Source organism: Eutrigla gurnardus (genome assembly GCF_963514095.1).
Source record: "Eutrigla gurnardus genome assembly, chromosome: 23".
NCBI classification, from domain to species: Eukaryota; Metazoa; Chordata; class Actinopteri; order Perciformes; family Triglidae; genus Eutrigla; species Eutrigla gurnardus.
The window spans coordinates 10491047-10515118 of NC_139934.1; the positions used below are offsets into that span (position 1 = coordinate 10491047).

The 24072-nt window shown below is 43.3% G+C and overlaps 1 protein-coding gene across 1 annotated transcript; it reads left to right on the forward strand.

Moving 5' to 3' along the window:
• Positions 1–2932: 2932 nt before the first annotated feature.
• Positions 2933–20410, forward strand: rell1 (RELT like 1). Its single transcript, XM_084003436.1, has 7 exons — positions 2933–3038; positions 7829–8038; positions 10424–10495; positions 13245–13299; positions 16303–16551; positions 18035–18167; positions 19082–20410. The coding sequence occupies exons 1-7, from the start codon at positions 3014–3016 to the stop codon at positions 19115–19117; spliced, it is 780 nt and encodes a 259-aa protein (XP_083859562.1). The 5' UTR covers positions 2933–3013; the 3' UTR covers positions 19118–20410.
• The last annotated feature ends 3662 nt before the right edge of the window (positions 20411–24072 follow it).

The following is a 24072-nucleotide window of genomic DNA, read 5'->3' on the forward strand; positions in this document are numbered from 1 at the left end:
TTCTTCTACTGGGGTTGAGATACTTGTCAATCAATATTCGGTCGTGATTACAATAGAATAAACAATGTATAAAGTGCACATCTTTACTAGGTGAGAGTGCACTCCTCTGATGTTCAGCAAGTAAAAATAGCAAAACAACTGTAAAAAAGAAGGGGGGGTGGGGGAGTAAAAGCCCTTATTCAAAACGTTAGTACAAAAGTATTAGCATTACACTGTATGGAAAGTACCCATCTTGCAAAATAGTCCATGTTAGAATAGTCTCTATTATACTACTGGATTATTATTATTTATGCATTGATGTGTATGCATCATTAATGTTGCAGCTAAAGGTTGGGTTAATTATAGAGCTATGCTTTGCCATGTGACTTAATTAATAAAGGTATCACAATATAATTGTTGAATATATTTTGTATTAATAACGTGACTCTGCAAAGTGACCAGTAACTGAACTTGTTGAATATAAATACAGTGGAGGGAACAATGGATTTCTCTAAAATGTAGAAGAACATTAAAAATGGAAATGCTCAAAATAGAAGTAAAATCTTTTACTTGCAGTTCTTGTTTGAATCTGACAGACAGATTGACATTGCAGCTGCTTTAAAATGTGCTTCTATCTAACTGGTTGGTTATTAATTTGGGTTTACAGCAATTCAGAGGTTGAGCTGTGCACAGCCATCTGGCCAATAATCTGGTGTTTGGCACCAACTACTGGCAGGTGATTCCTGCCTGGTTGTAAACAGTCAGATCAGTTTACTCTGCATATATTTACCACTTTAAATATATGCAATTTAACAGAATCAGGCAGACAACAGGGGATACTTTACATGCATGCAATATTAAATGTGTATCATATTTCTGGAAGAACCATATCCACGCTTTGAACAAACCATGACATGCATAGGGGTGAATAAATGTAAACACCCTTTGACAACATGGCCTGTGGACTGTGTTTTGATATGAGCATGCTAGTTATGATGTCACCCTGCACACCGATAAACATTGCATGACACATTTTGACAAAATACATATTTTTTTGCAGTTGATTCGTTTTTTTGGCCAAATAAAGCTGTGCACAGTGCATACATTTGCAGATCAGCAGATCCAAACGTAAGCATGAATGTGACCAATAGGGGGCAGCATTTCATTCAATTGCAGCCACACAGGACACACGACTGAACCAACATGGTGCAGTCACGACTAAAAAAAACTACAACTTGGTGTTGCCAATGATGACCAGGGGTCTATATAAGTAGTTTGGTACATGCTCCTCAAGATTATCATCTGTTAAAGAGCTCATCCTTACTGCGGTATCATATCAGATCACCTGCTAATTATAGAGTGGAAACAAGTATGCATCATTGGCTGTTCCAAGCAGTGAGCCTGTCCAGTTGTGGAAGGGAGGGGGACGCTGTATGATGAAGCTGGTGCCCAAAGTTACATTATAATTGCAAGCAGAAACAGAGAAATATTAAATTAATATATAATGTGTTATAAATCTGGCTCATACGGACCACAAAGGATTTCTAGGATTTGAGGACATTTTTGAATCCTCCCCCTCCACTTTTTAAAAAATGCACTCTAGCATCATTTCCATTCAAAGTGTGATGACCCTACCAATCCACTAGAGGCCGCTGTTCCTTTTTGTGTTTATGAGCCACACCTGTGGTTCCAGCTATAAAAGCTCTCACATGCTTACATTTGCTGATGACTGATTTCCCATATTTATTTTTGCCTTATAATTGTTTTACTTACTCAAGAAAAGGAAACACACATAAGAACAGTGTTTTTAATAGCAGCTGCGGTGTATGTGACTTAAATCAGGAACTATAAAGAAAATACAGTATTTTGCCCTATGCAGCATCTTCTAGCGCTAAAAAGGCAAAAAAATGAATAAATAAATAAAAATAAAAATAAAATATAATATAAATATTTGATTTCTGCAAAATTGTGTCTTAAAATCTTTGTTCTAAGATCAGTTTACATACTCAAAAACAAATCCAAGTGACCTTATTTGTACAGCAAAATTATTCTAATCTTTAATACAGGATCCCCCAGCAGCTTCCTTGATTTATTAACAGGGCTGTTGGACTTCACCAGGAGGAGTACACTGTTGACAGGAAGGAGATAGAAGAGGAAGAGATGGAGGGAAGAGGGTCAGACCACAGATTGGCAGGAGGACAGGATCGTGTGGCTGCGTAGTCGTCTTGCAGGTCCTAGTGCACAACATCTGGAAGGCAATGTGAGGGACGTTGTCCCTGAAGCCCACATCAACTGCTGCTGCCTTCAGGGTCAACGGACAGAGGCCTCGGCTGATCCAGCACACACATGAGGAACACATGGGCGTCAACTGTCAGGCTTTTTCATAAATCCTTTTAATTACGGTAACCCAGTGGGAGAGAAAGCACCCTGTAAATTAATGCATGGTTTTGTAGTTGTATTTCTACACTGTGGTGATACTTTTATCAAAGTAAAAGTCTAAGAGTATTACTCAAAATACCAGTAAAATTATGCAAAATAATGTATGGTGAAGGTGCGGCTATTTAAAAATGATTATAGTTGGTTGTGAATTTCACCAAGGGGTCAATAAGTCGTATTTCTACCCATAATTATAGCTCATAATTAAATTGTTGCAAAGATGTTGTATTGTTACACTGAATCTCCAAAGTAACTAAAGGTATGGGATACATGTAGTAAAAAGTACAATATCTCCTTCTGAATTCGAGTGAGTAAATAAAAGTATGTCGCTCGAAACTCTTCTTTTTAGCAACAGTGAACGAAGACGGAAGTATCAATAGGTGAACCCTCTCACTCCCCCTCTTGCTCTTTGTTTGAGGGGTATCACGGGGAGTATCGGCAGTACCGCTTTAAGATTAGGGCGTATCCACTCTTCGGGAATCAGGAAACAACGTTAATGTTTGTCGGAAGTCCCTCCTTTGGTTTCCCTTGACACAACGTTCAACGGCCGCCTGTTTAAAACACCATCACCAGCCCTCCGGTTCGCTGCTGTCCATCAATGGCCGATACAACTGCCAATACGCGTAAGTTCCCTCAAGCTTCTCTCCCTCCCGGAGGGAACGAAAAGTGATGTTCTCACCTCCTCTAGAAACGTTTGCTGTTTTGTTTTTAAATGGCGTGAGTTCATGTGTTGACGGCGACCCTTTTTCTCTCTCCTTTATTTTTGTTGTTGTTGTTGGAAAACTAACGCTAACTTCTATCGCTAAGCTAAAGTTTTAGAAAGACACTTAACTGCGTGGCAACCGCAACTTCCATATATCATGCAGTCAATGTAGATTTATAAAAGGATACCGTAAAGAACATGACACTGCCTTGAAATACCGCGGTAACGTATGGAACGCAGGATACGTAAATTCTCTGGTTTGTCTCAGTTTTTTAGTGAATTACTTTTTTTTTTTTTCCAATGTCGAAGCATATGTTGCATTTAACCACATTTCCCTCCTTGTTAACCTGTACTAAACATGCCAAACCTCACTCACGATAGGCAAAATTAAACGCGAATTACCGTAATTACCTCTCCAAACAAATTAACTTGTTGCTGCTTATCCCTGTAAAGCCTGCATAGCAGTGAAGCTCTGTGATTTGCGCTGCAGCAGCCAAACCAGTATGTAGTATGTGGGTGAATTATGTTACATAACATCTGAAATACATGCATGTCAATGTAATAACATTGGAGTAGCACAAACAAATGTAGACAGCATGCATGCTATCTTTGTCAATTCAGAAGTGTGTATTTAAACAGGATATTGGCCTCATCAGCAAACAGTCTTTTATAGTCTGGTCAGGATAAATACATTTTCTACAGTAGCCTGTTTGGGACATTGTTTAAGTTCTGCAAGGACCATTCCTGGGTTCCCATAACCTTTTGCAATTCTGGGCCCGTTTCCATGGAGAGTCCACGCGAGCTTGCAAAAGGCCAAGCCTGGATCATCACGCTCATTCAATTAGTCCTTGTCATCCAGTAGATTGGGTTTGGTATAATATTGTGCAGCATGTGTGTGTCTGTGTGTCTCGGGATCGATTCAGCCGTCTTCGTGTAATAGCTGCAGCAGGCTGGGGGAGATATTGTGGTCCAGGTCAGTGGTTTCAGGACCCCTCCAAGAGGTGCCAAGATAAGAGTCACAAGATTATTGAAGGGATAAAAAGGCAATAAAAAAACTTCTCTTCCACAAAACTTTTATTTTCATTATTTTATTCCGGCTTTCACATCCTCAGGCCTGTGTGAATCCTTCAAATGAAACAATATCTGAAGGAAAACAATCGTGACCATGTCCAGACTCCAGAGTAAGACCTATGTTGAGGGGTCACAAGCACATATTGCTTTATTTTGTGCACCTACTGTACGACTAATGCCAAATATAATTATTAACATCTTCAAAACCGACCTCTTACGTCGGTTTGAGGTTGCTCTGAGGGAGTGAGACTTTGGGCTATTATCCCCGTCTTTGTGTTGTTGAGAAATATCCTCTCCTGCTGACAAAGGATGCACTTACTCTCTCATTCCTCCTTTAATTTTCGACTCACTCATCGATTGATCATCGACTCATTGATGCAGTCTTGTAGCCTTTTTGCACAAGATACAAAAGCAGACATCCGTGTGAACAATTTGTTGCGAAATGCAGCCGTTTTTTGGTTCGGCTTTCGGCAGAAAGCACAAGGGGCATATGTGGCATTAAGAGCTGTATTATTGGCGTCTCTCGCGGTGAGAGTAATTTAGAGAGGTTTCATATCCACTTACAATTGAGCTCACTTGGGGCCTAAATGGATAAAGTACTCAGAGTTGCGGTGCCAGCGCTGTCTCGTCTTAATCTGCACTGTGATGCGGTTAGTTCAAGTCAGAGGGTCTTGGAGTTTCTTTCCGAGCTGAAGGCCACAGAATCTCATCCGAATGTGTTATTGTGGTGAAATGGAAACCTTTCATTGTGTCACTTTCTCAACAGTTAAGAATCGTATTCTTTATGTGCCGTTATTTAATAGAGCTGTAAGTCCCGAAGGACATTTATTTTTTTCTTTACATCCAAAGCTTCTATTGAAGCTTTGAATGTCTTTACTCTAAGAGAGGGGGGAAGGAATAGTTTTGTGGTTGCTGTGGTTATATAAATGTAATTTATGGCGCTGTAGATTGCTGCTAGGCCGCCCCTGCTAATCTATGTGCATCCCTCCCTTTTAAAGGCTTAACGCCTGCAAAAATGCATTGAATAGATATGTTTCAGGAGTGGATTCTCAGAGAATTTAAGTTGCACAAAAGGTGTTTTAGGTGTTTGTCCCCAAAGTTTAAGTGAGATGTAGACGTTGGAAAGTGGGAATGGTGACGTCATGAACCAGCCACACAGTGGTCAATGAGGAGACATGGAACAGTTTCCATTTCCGTTCTCTCTCCTTCCCAAGATGAGCAGACGAAGGAGAATAATGCAGTTACATCTGGCCGAGTGGAGGGTCAGATTACTGATGTCTATGATGTCCAGATTTCGCTCGGACTGGTTTCTATGTTATGCAACATTTACCAAAAAGTGACTCACCAAGTTGGAAGTGACCTGAAATGGGACGGAATATATTTAGATTTGGAAACATGTCATGAGGTTTTTCTGTTGATTTCAGCAGTTAGGAACATCTCCTTCCTCTTTTCTGAGATGCCCTTTGGCAGAATGGGCCTGCCATCATCATCATCATCCACGTACAAATCTGGGTGCAAGTTCGTTCCATGTTCCAGCCCACGCTCAGTGTTCAATTTGACTTTGCCTTTGTGAACAGCTAATAATAATGGTTCTCTAGTGCGTCAGCTGTTGAAGAGAGAAGAAAAGGAAAGAGAAGATATAACGGTGAAGAATTCAGAGATCGTTCCCCTTTTGTGTGTTCTTTCAGTGATTGATTTTACATCACGTTGGGAAGAAAGCTGTCGCTGCGGAGACGTCGATAACCTTTTAGGCAGGTAGAACTCCTCGCAGAGTAAATCCTCATAAACCTGCAGGAAATTCAACTAGCAGAACGGTAATGCTGAGCTATTCGGCTCCGAAGGATGTTTCAGTTGAAAGATTTGACAGTGGAGACAGAATTACTTTTGGTCCTCTCGCGTGGGTGAAGGGGAAAAGCTCTTATCAGGGCGGACGTCAGCGATGGTGTCTGAGTTTGGCAGGGGATCGCTCATCTTTTTGGAGGTTCGGTTCTGAAGCCTGGAACCAGGGGGGCGGTTTGACCCACGTCTTAATCCAGAGAATCATCGGATCTCGCAAACCTCGTATGTAACACTCACAAAATACCTCATATTCTCATCTCAGAGTCAAAATAAACACAGAAAAGAAAATAATCCTCAGATTTGCGTTCGACATTTCGGTTTATACCCAAAGCTTTGACGTTCTGTACACAAAGTATCTAATCAAAGCTTAACAAATCCCCCAAAATTGCTCATAAATCACAGTATCTTCTCGGTGAATCACCCAACACCTGTGATGTACACGTGTCCCAGATATCTCTATTTTTGTCTGTCTCTCTGAGGACTTTCATCAAGGCACCAGCTGTGGTCGACTCACTGCTTAATCCTCCTCAAGGACTCTATTCAACCTCTTTGCCAGATTCCAGACTTATTTTCGGTGCCTTTTCGTTCATATAATCTGCTAATTGGCCCGCGATGACTTGTGAGTCACGGCAGCCTGCTAGTGTATAAGCACATGGACGCGTAGCAGTCGGTCACAGGACGGTCAGGAAGCAGACAATGGTCTTTATCAGTGCATTCAGGCCGTTGCATCAGGGAACTCGGACAATGGAGAAGCTCAATGCCTGTGTGCAACAGGAGGCGCATGGTTAGGTACGCGGATACACGCCTTTGCACTTGTTGCAAAATAAATTCAACATGCAATTCGATGCCGATATGATTCAAGATTCGGCATTACTTCCCGTTTCTGTCTGACTCTCTCCGTGCGCTTCTAGTACACACACACACACACACACACACACACACACACACACACATACACACACACACACACACACACACACTGATGCGAGCCGGGAAACGGACAAAAGCCCTCTTGTGTGTTGTGCATTCCACCTCACGTGGTGAGTCACCAGCAGGAGCAAGGGGAGCTTTCGCCTATACACAGGTCGGGGTCAGAAGTCAACTCCTCGAAATTCTCCATTTGCTTACTTTAAGGAAACGATGAAATTGATTTTTAACAGACAGTTTCTTTCATTTTTGTGAGCAAAAAAGTGAAACTGGTTACACACTGGGTTCTTTTGTCATATATGATTGTAAACGGAGCATCTTTGGGTTGTGGAAGGTCAAGCCAGTCAAGTTAATCATCTGCAGATGAATCGATAAGCAGCATAATGTTGTTTCAGCCCTGAAGCTATGTATAAAGATTTATCTTGGGCTCAGCAGCCTTTCCAGTCTGGTGGCCCCCTGACTGGTCTAAAGTCTGGATGTATAGGTTCTTATGACCGTACACCGACAGTGTTTACAGTTTCTGGTTGCCTCTTCATTCTCTGCCTTTTATACAAAATAAGACCTCAAAGCTGTGAAACGGGGGAAAGCTTGAACCAGATCAAGCCGTTAGAGGGCAGAGACAGCAGCAGACTCCATTGATCCAGGAAGGGAACATGAAATCTCTGTCGTGTTGCAGCCGAGTATTTAAATCCCCTCAGCTGCTCAGTCCCAAACGCACCCTCACACTCACTGTGGATATCAGATTTCCATCAAGGGCGTTGTAATGACAATCTATCGTTTTGTTCGTCTGTGTATTCTGTTTCCTGTTGCAACAATACTTAGAATAATTTGTTTTTTTGTGGTTCTTCCCCTTCGTCTACCTTCACCCTCCAGATGGTCAGACAACAGATCCTGGAAAAGGTGATGCAGGGACAACCAACCCGGACTACATTGCGTTCGTCCTGCTGCCTGTTTTCTTCCTCCTGGGCCTGTTGGGGGTGGTGATCTGCCACGTACTGAAGAGGAAGGGCTACCGCTGCACCACCGAGGCCCAAGATGGGGAGGAGGAGTGTGTGGCTGGAGAAAAGGATCCCGAGCTGGGCGGTAAGGACATCCGAACGAATGAGGGAGTGTCTTCTCCTGGAAATGTGTCACTGTCTGACACCATTATGATTGGCTTCACGCGTTTATTACACATATATGCCCATTGTGTGTAAATCATCCATCATCTATAGACACTACACACCCAAGATTATTGCTCAACCCGACACGGACTAATCTAAGTAGACAGAAGAGATTAGAGAGGCGCTGAGGGAGGGAATGGAAGTAGTTTGACAGAAAAGAAGCTTGAAGACTTAAAGAAACAACCTAATTAAATTGAACCTTTTTCAGTGCTGGTTCATATAGACATACCACTGGTTACCATGGTAGCAGCAAGTTCATTTTTAATACTACAGGTCCCAGAATCCTGGAGGCAGTCAACGCTCCCTTTTGTCAGAAATTCAAATGGAGAACAATTGGCGTTTGTGTTTACAGTGCAGCACAAACTCGGCATTTAATAAAGAGTCACTAAGGGTTGCAATCTGATTCCAGGCCGTGTCAACACGCGTGCTTGATTTCCTTGTGCCGCCCACTGCAGCTGTTCCCACTTCACCACCTCCTGCGATATTTAAAATGTATCTGCCGTTAAAAAAAGTAGAAAAAACTACCTTTTTCTTTCCCGGGGAACGATCGCAGTTTTGCTCCAATGGTGGCCACAAATGCAGAAAGGCAGTAGGACCTTAACTCATGTCATCATCATGTCATATCCAGGATGGTGAAATCCAAGGTCAGTGATCATGCACTCAAACCACTAGATGCTCAGGCTTAGACCACATTCCTGAATCTAATGAGTTTGGGGTATACAGGGTGCAGACAGATGTCTGAGAAGAGTGAGAGTTATGAGACCGGCACCTTTCTCATTATTTAATCGTGAATAAAATAATGTCATTTAAGCAAATCTTCACAAAAGCTCAGAAATCCTACTGGCGGCGTATTCACAGTAAGTCATCGTGTTGCGATATCGACAGCTCTTTACCATTACGGTGTTGCATACTGCGTCTGTCTTTTAAGGAGTGGAGGCGGATGGAAACCAGGAGGATGTCTGGCATTCACGCCGCTCGTGTTCTGACTCAACTTGGGGCGTGTTAAGTGAGGCGAGACAAAGAAATTCCCCGCACGAGGCCGTTTCCCTCGGCTCGTAACGCTAACTACAGATAATGGTTAATTGCTCGGGGGCATTGTGTGGGTGATAGGGTTTTTCGGAACATGCGGTTGACTTCCTGAACTTCCAGAAAAGAAGTCGACTTGCTCACCTTCTGCTTACGGTAGAGAGGTGAGGTTAGCGCTCTCTCCTTCTAGTAATTGTGTGGAGACGTGAAGCCTCTGGCATCGCTGGGTTGCCCCGGGTTATATCACAGGAATGAGAAATGTTATGGAAAGAATGCCAACATCACAGAGTGCATGCTTACTGCCTTCCTCACTTATCTGATGCCATACAGTGGACTCCTGATCAGTTTTCCTCCCGACACATCACGTCTCCACCATGTCCCGTGCCAGCCCTCCATCATTATTATCTCATTGTTAAGTGGAGCAGGTATCAGAAAAGACGTAAAGCTGGTTTCTCCCGTGAAGCAAATATGAACAGCCGGCAGCACAATAGTGAATCAGGGGTTTTCCCTGTTTGTCTTTTCTCTGCGTGTCTTCCTACGGCGTGCCCAACCCGTTCTGTCTCGTACGTCGAAAACAAAAGAGACTTAAAAAAATAGCCTGTGCTCATTCACGTTGATCATCCAGTCTGTTATGCAATGATCAGGTTTCCTCTTCTCTTTCTCACTCCCACACTCTGCTCTTCTGCAGCTTCGTTTACGTGGTGCGAGTTTGAGATCACACAGGGAGACTCCCAGAAATTGCTGGAACGGATTTATGTTTATGAATGTGAGAGGAAAAACTGAGGAAGCGGCCAGCAGGAAGCTCCAGGAATTGGTTCACAGGGGAGTGTGTTTTCAGAGCAGAGCGACGTTAATGTAATATCACTATTATGTCACCTATTCATACAATATGTAAATCATAATGTCAAAATCAAACTTTAAAAAGAAAAATGTACTCTCCTATCACAATACTAATATTCTATCAGTGTATCTAAGTGAGTGGGTTTCCATTCTAAATAACAGGTTGTAATATTAACGAGTGCTCTTGAATTATGATTTACGGGGCTCATGTTTACTCTCTACGCTGTAAAAGGGGCCCTTAAGCCATGCCTGAAGAGGTTTTACCTCTTAGCTTTTAGGCGAGTTTGTTTCATTGTTCCACACGCTGGAAATACACAGCCCTGAATATTTGGGACTTTCTTTTAACACGTTGCTTGAGGACACAATATCAGCTGCTTATTTCACACGAACGCCTTCCAGTGTTTCTAACCGTGTGTGTGTTTTTCTGCTCGCCTTCCAGACATGAACGACACCCTCAGTGAGAACAACGACACGGTCGGGCAGATCGTCCATTACATCATGAAAAACGAAGGTAAGCACCAGGTTAAATCAGACTACATCAGGCTGCCACTTTTAGAAGCCCACATTATAAGTAGAGCCCGACCGATAAAGGATTTTGAAGGCTGATACCGATACAAATGTTTGTTGATTTAAAAATCCGATATATCGGACGATATTTTTTTATTATTGTTATTATTTCAGAAACGCGTAACAAAACATTAAGAGATTTCCCTAACATTAGTTCACTAAAATAATATGATAATGCAGTTTAAAAATAAACTTGTTTATTTTATTGTCACAACGGAACAGAGGAACATCAAAATATATTAAAGTTCTGATAAAATGTATAAAAATACAAACTTAAGATATAAAACTTAAAGTCTTTTGAACAAAAACACAATAACAGCAACAACCAAACACAAAGTTACCAGTATTAAAAGACTTGGTAAGCCTCATAAATATAACTTTGAACAAGACTGGAAACAAATTCTGTTAAGTTCTATAAGGGTGTTTCTTACGTTTTTATTTTATTTTTAAATTATTCATTTATCGGCCGATAACGATAGTTTGGAAAATGCCTAATATCGGCCAATAATATCGGCCCGCCGATATATCGATCGGCTCTACTTGTAAGTGAGGTTCCCTTTTTGTTTTGGCTGTTTTCCGCCTCTTCCATGACCCTCCCATCAGTGTTTGGCAAGTACGTTGTCCCACATTATCCAGGAAGGACGTGAGTCCGTCTAGTTTGGCTCAGACACGAGGATCTTGGTGTCTTCTACCAGGACGGTCTAGCTGCTGGAGTGGAGTTTCAACGATAAATAATAATGACTGTGGTTTACACAACGCTGCGTGTCTCTTCGCTGCCATTTGATTGCTTTGTTCCTGTAAATTGAAATCATTTCCACGGGAACTGAGTCATAACAAGTCACGGCGCTCTCCTTTTGTACCGAGTAATTGCAGTTGAGATTTTAAGTGGCGGCAGCAGAGATCCGAATCAGTGGATTGTTGATTAAGGGGGAACACGCGTGCCTTTTTCTGACAGAGTAGATTTCAGTATTTCCCCTCAGCGCTAATAAACCTCCCGCAGCAGAGGAGGCTTATTAAAACAGCTTAACGACAGCGGGAGAAGCTTGTGCGCTTTTATGTTGTCACTGAAGTGGAGGAGCTGCGCTTTCACTTGAATAGTGTGTTTGTGAAAGGAGGCGGAGGAGGAGAAGATGGAGATGCCAACAATTATAGCTTCTCTTGGTATTATAAAGGGAAAAGGAATGACAATCTGATGTAACAGCTAATCACATAAAAAATGTCTTCATAAGAGACGGATAAGTGAATTAAAACATGAGTAAACACAAATATAGTAGCTAAAATATGATAATGAACAACATTATCAATATTACTCATTGATTATGTTCATATGGCTTAAAGATCATGAATAATGAGGGTTTAATTGATGTGTAGTTTAGATTGAACACCTTAAAAAACAATTCCTGTGGATTAATTTGAGCATTTTATTGTCTTTAACTTGTATTTATTTGAAGAAAATCCTCATAGGGACAGATGTTGAAATAATATTGTTGGCCTAAAAATGTTTATTTAAATATAGCAAGTAAACAGATGCAGCTTATCTGTGAGTTTTGATCCCTAAACCATCATGATTAACACACTTTTTGACACACGAGGGCAGCATTGTCCTGTTTTGCCGACTGGCCGTCATCGTGTATTTGTCTGTCCGTTAGCCGCGACTCACCCTCACCATGTCCTAAAGGAGATGACGTGGTTCAGGATTCCTACTATGTTCAATATCATTCAATATTTGTAATAAAAAGAGGAAGTTACATTCTATGTCTTGAAGTGTTGCATAATGGCTGATTTGATCACACTGTTTTGTGGTTTAGCCCATCAAACATTTTCCTGCCATCACGTTTAAATGTAGCAACAAAGCAAAAAAAAACAAATACAAAAATCCATCATGTGAATTTAACCCCAATCTGTTGTAACTTTGGCAGTGAAATAGTGTGTTCACGTAAGACTCCTTTAGTCGTAAAAAAAAACATGTTTTCAGGGCCTTTAACAACTCGATTTAGTGACTCAGCGGCACAGTCTCAAAGGGTGGCCTTGTACAAATAAAATGACCAAAAGCAGCTGCAAGTTATAAATACTTGTGGGCTTAAAACATGAAGCAGCTGCCAGGGATGTTATTGTAAAAATCCCCTATGAAGCCTGAAGATGTGAAGTTTATGGGAGGAGGATTTAGATGAAATCACAACATGAAACCCCAACATTGGGGGTCATCTCTGTGTCTCTGTACCACTCGCTACAGCAACTTTTATCCCCCTTGTTCCCTTTTTTTCTGTGCACACACTGCGATGTGCTGGCGGGGGGAGTCAGTGAACGCATCAGGGCCAGGCCTTAGGGAAATCTGTCTCCGGGAGCAAATTATGTAAATCCGTCTGAGCTGTTGTCTCTGCGTGGATGCTACTCTGTCTGGGAGCAGAAGTTGGGAGAGTCATATTTTGGAGTTTGTTTGCGTTTTTGTTCCGGTCTGGTGCGTTCTGATGTTTTTCTTTTTGCATAATTGTGCTCAATGATTGCATGTGATGTGCCATTTAATTGTGCAAAGGCGTTAATCTGTTCTAACCATCTTTTTAATAAGCGCTCTGCTTTTTGAAGTCACTGGAGCGGTTCTCCCTAATTCCCAGCACCCCTTTTATCTCCCTCCCTCTGTTCCTTTCCTCCGTCTGTATACGTGTTTAATTCTCTCCATCCTTCTCCCTCTTCAGCAAACTGTGACGCCCTGAAAGCCATGGTTCATGATGTCAGCATCGACTCTGATGGGTAAGTGTCCTCTCCTGTGTCATCGATATTAACCACCAGATGGCGTCACAAGCCTCCTCGGTGGCTGAGATGAGAGGAGCCAGAACAGGAAATGAACACATGAGGCAACCAGGCCACATTTCTCTTCTGATAGTATTCCAGATTGGCAAGCTTTGATTGAGGGCGAGCAGCTGGGGACTCCTCCCCGAAGTTCCACGCCGCCCATCTCGCTCTATTATGGGATTATCAAAGCATATTGAGCACGCTTGTTGCCAGGTCAATTGTTAGTTTTAGCCCTAGCCTACATCTGATGGCCACCGTCCTTTTAATAGCCTGAAATGTCACATTCTCAAATGAAAGGCCACTTTGAAACGACCCCGCATCAGAAGAACGGGAGCTGCTCGGTACGAGCCGAGATTAGACGTCTCCACTTTGCTTTTCGCCGCAGAGATAAGGGGGAGAGGGAGTTGCGCTGATAGACAGATTGGAGGAGGAGAAGCCTGTGACGGAGGAAGAGTGTGAGTTAATCGAGTTAGCGGAGTGTGTGTCTCTCCCCCCCCTACCCCTCCATCCTGTCATCTTCCCCGTCCTGCCACGTATTGTTCTGGGAGGGAAGAAGAGAGGAGAGATGCTCTCCTTTTGTCAGGAACAAACCGTGTGGATAAATGCTTGGAGCTCCTTCAGGTGTTGAAGCATTCTGCTCAGTCACGTCCTGGAAAAAGCAGAAATCTGCAATCGCACACATTTTCCCCGGCGTCACTTTCATGTGTCCCCCCCCCCCCCCTTCAGTCTCTCTCCAAATCTCCGTTCCCACATATTTCTGCCCTTTTGTTTTCCCGTTTCCTTTCACTTTTACTTCCTTCAGATCGCTCTCTGTGGTACTCCCCTTTCTGTCTTGTCTCTCTTTCTCCCAGCCAGGTCGGGCAGGCTGCCAGTGGATCACTTAGAGATGGTGGAATGGGGGGGATGAGGGGTATCGGCGGGGGTAATTTATGGGACACTTAAGGGGGGAGACAGACAGACAGAGAGACAGACGGGTGGAAAGAGAAGGAGGGGAAAAAGCAGAGAGAGAGAGACTACAAGAAGTCACTCTAGTGCAGCCAGGCCTCGCTATCTGCCTCCCCAGATTTGGTACTTAACTTCCCGTCGCCTCGGTGCTGCTCTCTCCTCATCAGGACTCCAGCCTCCACCTCCCCACGCCCCCCTTTCTACAAGACGCTCTCCGTTTACATCACTTGATCTCCCCTTTGCCATGTTTTTTCCTCCCTCCCTGTGGATCAAGCTCATGATTCATACCTCTGCTCATCAGGATCCGTCTGGCTCTACATGTCTCACACATTGTTTACACATATGGTTCCCAGCCTTTTGGTCCCATATGTCTAGTTGTTACCACTTCATCAAAAGACAGATTTAGTATTTTTTTTATATATATATTCTTATTTAAAAAGTGCTGGAACACCTAAAATGATATAGGAAGTCACAAATAACACAAAGATGAGAGAATAATCTCAAAAAATGTATTTGTGTCTCACAAAATGTGTGTATTTTATCCTGCTTTCTGTCCCATCTTGTTGATAATTAACTTGGAGCATCATTTGGCCACCCCTTGTGTCCACACATGCTTGTATTTTTTCCGTGGACAGGCCAGAGACGTTCCCAGGCGACCAGGAACCTTATTAGGGAAACTCAGGAACTTGACTTTCAGCAGGAGAACTAGGAACCACATTTAGTGGTTTACAGTTCCCGGATGGCAAACTTCCCAATGGTAGACGAGCTGTCAAGCGTCATTTTTCACTTTTGATCAAACGCAGACCCCGCAGCAACGTTCACAAAATAAGGAAGTCGAGGGTGCGTGTAACCCATATTTATATTGGGATGAGGCGTTTTTTTTCTTCTCTTCTTTCTTGGGAGCCATCTGCGTTGGCACCCCTGCTGCGAATGGCCTCGTTCAAATGAATCTGGGGACCGGCTGTCACGCAGGGTGCTAAAGCCGGTCTGAACGTGGCCCTAATGCTCCCGCGGCTGAATGAGAGCAAATCCCCACACATTCAGCCCCCGAAGTGCCATGAAAACCCCTTCCTAACAGACCGGAAGGCTGTTCTAGCGGCACGTTAACAGCCAGGTTTCTGGAGCGTGGTGTTTAATAATCACATACGGGTGTAATGTACAGCTGTCCGCATACTTGTGGCCTCTTTTCCTTCGTACGATCTCTTGCGGTTGTCCATTTCTGCGGCGCCTCCTCACCACGACTACAGATCAGAGATATGAGCCTCATTATTCCACTCGTCCCTTGACACACACACGCAGATAGTTCGACATACCGTATATTATATGAGAGTATGAACATTGTGTGTAAACAATGTGAAGAGCTGCTCTCGAGGGTCATAAAATATTGCACACACAAAAAAATAATAATCTGAGAGATCAAACAGACAAGTAAGCCATCGTGGATTTGTCCCCGTTAGCACACATCCAGGATAAACACCGCATGCGTTTGCTTTACCGTCTTTTTTACAGCAAATTCTCCACCGATAAACCGACGCTTCACCTGATATCTGTTTGAACAGGAAACTGCACTCTATTATTACTTCAAACACAAATCAGGACTCAGAGCGAAGTGTTTGTTTGAAGAGAGGAGATATTAATGTTGGCATTTCTGCAGTGGTGAAATAAAAAAAAATAAAAGTCTGGGACATGTAAATGATGTTAGTCTGGGAAAGATCTGCCCTCCATCCCCCAACACACACACACACACACACACACACACACACACACACACACACACACACACACACACACACACACACACACACACTCCATCGCACGGTGCTAAAACATTCTGCTGACCTATAAAATATGTCTCTTTGTTGCATAATCAGGGGCTGATTTCCATTATTTTTGCTTGTGCTCTCCTCATAATTATAGGCCACAGCCATCAGCCACCGCCTTGATTATTATAACGCATCATTTATTGATAATAATTGTGTCATCATCACCCTTCATTTCTGGTTCTGCTCCTTTTAGTCCTCCCCTCACCCCGACGTCTCCCACCTCCCCGACCCCTCCGATGACCCCCGTGTCGCCGGGCGCACCGGCGGGAGCCGCCAAGCACACCTGCAACCACCTGCACACCATCGGCGGCCTGGGGGGCCAAAAGAACATCTGCAACCGCTGCAACCAGAAGAAATGGCCACTGATGAGGAGGCCGTCGAGCTTTAAGGCGGAGAATCGCCGCAGCCAACACGGAGAGATCACGGTCCTGGCTGTGGGCAGGTGTGTGTGTGTGTGTCTGAGAACTAAAATAGCTGTTTAACAATCATGTTATTACCTCCAAAATGTATTCAAATCAACGCACATACAGTGCTTTAATTGGCAGACATACCTTCAAACACACTACGTTAACAACCAAACATTAACCCGAAAAAAGAACCTCCGCTCATTTGACCCGACGAAGATCGCTGTGCCCTTTGACACCCGACCAGTGACCTGGAAAACCCACGTGCACACAGTCAGGGTGAAAGCCTGGGAAAGTAGACGAGGTTTTCTGTGAAGCCTCAGTGGTTAACCTGTGTCTCCATGGCAACGATCCCTGTTAAAAACACAGTTAATAGGAGGGATCCTCACAAAACTGAGGAGGTGACAGCTAACAGAGAAATCAGCTTTAGGTGTCTGCTCATCCTGTCGGAAAGTTAATCCACACCTTTTGAAGGTTTCCTTGGAAACGTGTCTTTATCTTAAGTGCAAACAGTTGCCGACGGCAGCTTTAGAGTCCTTCCCTAAATTGAATGATAATAAATTATTTTTTAGAGAATTTTCTTCCTCCCTCAGAGCACACAAAACATCTGCTGCTGCACTTAACAAATCACTCCAGAAAGGCTCGCGTCTGATTAGAAACCAAGAAAAGCGTTTCATGTGAGTCCAAGTGGCCGACAGTGTGTGGGATGGGTTTTTTTTGTTGCTTTTTTGTACTTGAAAGGAGGATATTTTGGATTTTAAACATGCATGATTTCCTACGAGAGTTTGGAGGTCAGTGTGTTCCTCTTTCCGACAAGACTTTGCATTAACGGCCACCCTGTGTGTGTGTCCGACGCTTCTAATGCGAAGCAGCAGTAATAGGATGTTCTGTTTGCATTAGCGGCAACTCGATACAGCAGACACGGTGTATAAACCGTGAGACGCATCCTTGTGAAGACGGTGTGTCTTTGGGACGGCTACTTGCCATGAAAGCTGCTGTGTAGAGAGATAATCACTGCATGCAAATACATCCAATTCAAGAAAACAGTCTCGTTTGCTCCACACCAGAATTTGAGGGACTTTGATCGTATTAAAGACTTGGCGAGCTCGCTCTCCTCCTCCTTAATGTCCCGCTGCCAGCTGATTGGGATGCAGAGAGGTTGCGTTTTCATTTGCACACCCAGATGAATGTCTGCGCACGCCGAGGGTCAGCATGACCTGGATGCGAATATTCATTTGCTGATTTAATTGAAGCTTAGGAGTGAATGTGTGTGTTTGTGTGTGTTTGTGTGTATTATCAGTGAGGAGAGGCGGATATTGAGTTTGTACATTAAAGTAAATATACTCACAGCTAAGTTAGGAGAAATAATTGACTCTTGGATTGTTTTGACAAACTTTCACGAGTTCAACAGTATATTTCGGCCTGCTGCTCCCACAGACAGGAAGAGAAGGAGTCGGTTTTAATGAGGCTGCAGTCTCTGAGTGTTTTTAATATGTATATATATATTTTTTTGCCTCTCAGGTTCCGGGTGACAAAGTGTGAAAAGCCCACCAGGGAGAGGCGGACGCTGCTAATAATGGACTCCAACGGGAGCGTTCCGTCGTCTCCAACGACGCTGGAGCCCAAGAGCCGGACCACGTCTGAGTCCCAGCAGGTCTGTATCCTGGAAACTCCTCCATGGGTGTCACACTTTGGCTCTTCTCTGCTCACACCCTGCGTATTAAGAAGCGTTGCTTATGGATGCACAACTACGTATGTGTACATTTACTGGTAGATATATTGTAACTATGTCAGAGTTGCAACTAATGGCTTTTTATTATCTCCCTATTGTCAGAAAATAATGAAAAATAACATTATTCAAAATCTAAATATAAAAAAAAGCCCAAAAAATGAACACACCTGATGGCAGAATATCTGGAGATTCTGAATTATTATGTTCTATATTAAATAAAATATGATAATTGTAAAACTAAAAGAAGGAAAACTATTTTCAATTAAGAGATATGAACACCTAACAAAAAGCAGACTTTGCCGATGCCGTCACATAACTCGCCATCTCGTGGCGTGGGGTAAGGTGGATGTGCTAATTAACATACACGATAAAGAGGCGAAGAATCCGACCGCGGCAATGATTTGCCTCCAGCTCGGCTGTTTTCCATTTACATGGCGGGAGCTCCGCTTATGAAACGACAACGCAGAGGAGGCGCGTCTTTCAGGAGGTCGTTTTGAAACAACATATGCACAAAATGCGTTTGACAAATTTGCTAATGGAGGACGGCTCCAGAAAGGCGTCGTTGAGCAGTTAAGAAAACAAGCTCATAAGTTCTGCGTCAGTACACAACACCAGCAGGAACTGTGACGTGTGGCATCCTACCTGTGCTCCTGTTTGTTTCCTACAGACTCTTATATTCAGGCGTAGTAATGGGAGCTCTAAATGCTGTAGCCAAATGTCTCATATCGACTGTTTAATAAAGAAAAATGTCTTCAGCTCAAGAAAACAAACACACCTGAAGGGTCTAATCTGGAGATTCTGAATGATCATGTTCTATATATGTTCTCCTTGTACAGGAGCAGATGGACAACCTGGACACGGAGAAACGATAGCAGTCAAAAGGGTCCAGAGGCGAGAACACAACATCTGGACACAACTCAAACAGGAACATGAAAGACCGGCACTGGAGGAGGGAAGTCGACGCGGGAGTCGGCCCTCCACATCCCTGCTCCACGGGGAGCTGATGATGATGTTGGTGATGATGACGAGGACGATGACTTTGGCGAAAAGTGACATCCGGAGTCACACCAGCCGGTTATTTTACAATCAGAAAGGTGGAATGTGTGTATATTTAGGATACACTCCACTTCCTCTTAACATAGATTTACAACAGCTCAAGAGGTGTTTTTAGCAGCGCGGCTGCTTAATGTCCAGGACGCCTGAACCAGGGCGTTCCCGGCGAACTAACGTCTTGTTCCTCAATATGCCGATGATGTGTGTGTTTTTGTATGTGGAGGTAAAAGCAGAGATGTTGCATGTGGTCAGTCAGTTAATTGACAAAACCACGCAGATGTAGGCGGTCTGATTAAATCGTAGGTTGTCGTTCCCAGACAGGAAGGAGGAACAACCTGATTGTAGCAGTCACAGAACCAGGAAGTAGACGGGAGCATTATCCGACGTGATAAGAGTAAAGTAACAGGGTGTGCCTCTGTGTTTATCTTCCAGCCTGACCTCTAATAAAGAAGAGAGTGCAGCATTGTGGGCCGACAAACTAGTGCCACTATTCAAACACGGCCGCTCGCTCAGTGTTTACTCTCTTAAAGTGACGGTGTCGTTTTGACATTAACAGAAAACCTTAAACCCGCATCCTGAGACGGGTCGGTCTGGTCATCTTCCAGATTTTTCCGTTTGTGTCATTGCTAACTATTTAAACCTGCCTTCATTGTTTCCATCATTTTTATTTTTATAATTTTTTTTTACACATTATCAGCTCACACAGTTGTTTTAGCAAACGGTTGCGTGTTTACACATCCAGCAGACACTGAGCAACGTTAGCAACGTTAGCATTCATGTCCACCTGATGAACTGCAACATTTGCTCTCCTTCTAGCATCATGGCGTCTCGGCCATGATTCTTTTTTTAATTCTGTCTCATACTTAAGCTCAGGAGTAGCCCTTTAAGATCCTCATGAGTTCATCATCCAAATATATCATTGCCCCGACATGCCTGTGATCAAAACACCTCGTTTTAGTCTCGTATTTGTGAATGTCAATGTCATTGTGCCTCAACTATATTTGTTATTCATATTTTGGGACAATTTGCTGTGTTTTTATTGTTGTATAACGAAATAAAGCTGACTAACGCATATCAAACCATGAATAATAAACTTTATTGCCGTCATTGAAACACACACACCGTATACCAGCCGATGCATTAGCACGTTAGCGTCCACTGAGCTGCAGGCTAACGCCTGCCTCTCCTCCCTCATGTGATTGAACCATCCGTCTTCATATTCCATTTCTTCTCATTTCCTCCCCTCATCTCTGCCTCCCCCTCCCTTCCTCCCTCTTTCTCTCCCTTTTTTTTTTTTCGCAGCATAATGAAAAGATGATTTGTCTTATTCATCTCCGCTGGGTAGTCGGGACGACCTCGGGCTCTCTCTCGTATTATTTCCAGATAATGGAGATGAGATGGAGATGGAGAGGTGTTTTGAGCGTTAACAATCCTTGTCTCACTTTTTTTCTTTTTTTCTTTTTGTCTCCTCTTGACCTTCTTGAGGCTTATCGGGCTCACTCATGCAGGATGCGCAAGTTTCTGACCTTTTTTAAAAGAGACAATAGGAGACCAGCGGAAAAAGATTTAAAAAGAAATCCATTGAATTATTAACAGATGACAAAGTACTCGGACGTGGTTAAACGTGGAAGGATTGACTTCTAAAGTGTTGAGCGGGAGGAAGCGGCATTTACATGCAGCGGAACAGAAACCCTGATGGCACACAAGGCGACGTCACCTCCTGTTGGCTCAAAGCAAACCTGCCTTTTCTAAAAACACACACACACACACACACACACACACACAGGCAAAACGGCTTCGGGGTGTTAAACCTGTCTGGTTGACGGTGCAGGATGTAGCAGCACGAGAACCCCCGGTGCAAATATTGACTCCCGTTGCGTGTTGACTTTAGCTCTCCTCGGGGCCGAGGGTGTCGCCGGCGTTATGAAAAAGATTTCTCCCTCTACATTAAAGCTGGAAATGTCCACGAGGAAATAAGATGGTATAGATAATAATAAAGCTCCGTTCTTGTCTCTTTTGCATGACTTCATAAGCAGTACATTTATCTCGGGCACTGAATTATTCAGGCCTCCGGGCGACAAGGTTCCCATGCCGATGCCAGGCTAAGTGCCCTTCATCTTATCTTGGTCACTGGATATCAGCCAAGAGGAAGGAGCTCTGACTCAGAGGGGGGACCGTTTTTTTTTGACGGGAAATATTTGGGACCAGAGGGAGGAAGTCTAGTCAATGTTTAACACCTTTTTGAACTACATGGCCGTGACCTTCTGGAATGGCTTACTGCCCACCTTTCTTTAACTCGGTGTGATCCCGGCCCTGTTTTTACACTTCACAAAAAAGGCTTCCGCATCATCTTCTCCAGGGTTAAAGCAGCGCTACTTCTCAGGGTATAAATAAGACTCGTTATTTCACTAATGAAAAGGTGATAATAAAACTCACCTTTGCTGAATGCTGTGTCCCCGTTGGTCTGGTATGACCAGTAACTTTGAGGTAATGATCTTCTCCATCATAATAACCTTTCAGCATATTGTAGAAGTGGTACCCCGGGGTAAGGTGCTTTTCTGCAAAAAAAAAGGCCAGAAAATTAAAATACAGCCCTTATCCTGCAGCTCTCGTACAACGTAAATTATTTTAAATATCATTGTTATGCAGTTTTATGAGAATTACCCTCCTGTTTCGGGGGCCTTTGAGACTTTCTGTGATCGGAGGATCTCGCCAGCTTTTCAAGCGTTTCAGAGCTGAAGAGCAGGTGCATAAGTGTGGTTTCTCTTAGACTACTTGAATTACAATATGCTGAAATGTTATTATGGAATTTTTGCCCAATGATGCCAAAACTATTCTGCCTACCGCAGCTTTACGCTGTAATGTTATCTTTCACCACAGAATCCCATTTAGTGTCCAGGTTTAATATTTAACCAGAGTGAAAACAGACTGATTTCCAGTGCAAATTCCGAAACAATATGAGCTCTTTTGGGCTCCGTCGTTTCAAAAAGGGTTAAAAATCCGATTTTATAGACTGATTATTTTCGGGGGAAGTGAGAATCGGTCAAACGTGTTCGAGGTGGATCTTCCCTCGTAAAGTACAGACCCACAACTCCTCGGAGACGAGGAAGTGTGTGCGTGTGTCACAATTAAGGGTGACATCATTAACTCCAACAAAGCCTTGAGAAAAACAAACATACCAAGCGCTCGCACACCTCGGGGGACTCTCTGCAGCCGGCTGCCTAATGGAGCTCATAAAAACAACACGGAGGATTCTGACACACAAGTGCTCTTTATTTGCCCTTCATTCACATTCGACGCACAGCAGGCAAATTAGCAATGTGCCGTTATCTTGTGAGGTCAATTGATTCCTCAGTCAATGAGATGACAGCAACAGGGAAGGATACCGAGATTTAACGGATATAAAGATGAAATGTTCAACGTCGGGGTTTGTTCGCTGTCCGGCTAGCGAGTCAATCCACAAACATCGAGCGATTTGATCCAATCCAGGTGTTTGTTTAAAAAAAGCAAATATTTGACAAAAGGGAATGATCATTGTGATCTAATACAGCACACCTGTGACTGTTCATGCAAGTATACATGGGAAATGCAGTTCATTGTCCCTAAGACTCAAATACATACGAAGCTCCACGGATAGAACACAAAAACCGAAGGTGACCACTTCTTTTATTTATGTCTATTTTTTATTTTATGCCTTCATGCATCATATAAGCCCAGAGATTCCCCTTTGGCAGACATCTGCCCCGATGAAGGGCTGAAGACTGGAAGCTTGTTTTTTTTTTAAATTTCATTCAAAACCTGAATTATTCGTTTCAAGGATTTTATGTTTTTGTTCCTGGTGTCAAAAAAGGGTCGAGATGAGAGAAAGTGAAGAGAAAAAAGACATTTGTCTCTGGTCTTTTTATGAGATATGTTGACGGAGGACTGATGTCAGCATTATGCTTCAAAGGCTTCTCCATGGGTTTAAATCCTAATAGGCTCATAAAACTCTCTCCATGCCCTTCAGGAGAAGCCAAAACGCATTGACATTTAGCCAAAACTCCTCTGGCTCTCTCGGCCCTGGAGGAGTTTTAGTCAGTTACCCGACTAATGAACAATCAATATGCAAAACCTGCCTTTTTAAGACGTCTCACTACAAAAGGGGATTTTATTTTGAAGAAATAATGGGAGACAGTGTTCAGCTTTTAAACCAAATAACTTGATTTAATAAATGGAGTAAACCCAATCAAAACTTCAATGCAACGGCTTATGAATTGTGAAAGTCTGTAAAAGCATTAATGTAGGAGGTGAGTGGATGTTGTAAATGCATAAAAAGAGTAAAACCAAAGAAACAAAATATAAACCCACAAGTTTCAGCAGACCACAGACCACAGACCAGACCAACCCGACCAGACCAAAGCAAACCCAATCCAACCCAACCCAACCAAACCCAAACCAAACCAACCCGACCAAACCAAACCAACCCGACCAAACCAAACCAAACCAACCCGACCAAACCCAAACCAACCTGACCAAACCAACCGACCAAACCAACCCAACCCAAACCAACCCAACCAAAGCAACCCAACCAAACCCAAACCAACCAAACCCGACCAAACCAACCCAACCAAACCCAAACCAACCCGACCAAACCAACCCAACCAAACCCAAACCAACCCGACCAAACCAACCCGACCCAACCAAACCAACCCAACCAAACCCAAACCAACCCGACCAAACCAAACCCAAACCAAACCGACCAAACCCAAACCAACCCGACCAAACCAAACCCAAA

Coding starts and splice junctions, on each gene's coding strand:
- rell1 (XM_084003436.1), top strand. CDS start 3,014: ATGGCCGATACAACTGCCAATACGC. Junction 16,552..18,034: donor ACGGTCCTGGCTGTGGGCAG/GTGTGTGTGTGT, acceptor TTTGCCTCTCAG/GTTCCGGGTGACAAAGTGTG. Junction 18,168..19,081: donor CCACGTCTGAGTCCCAGCAG/GTCTGTATCCTG, acceptor CTCCTTGTACAG/GAGCAGATGGACAACCTGGA.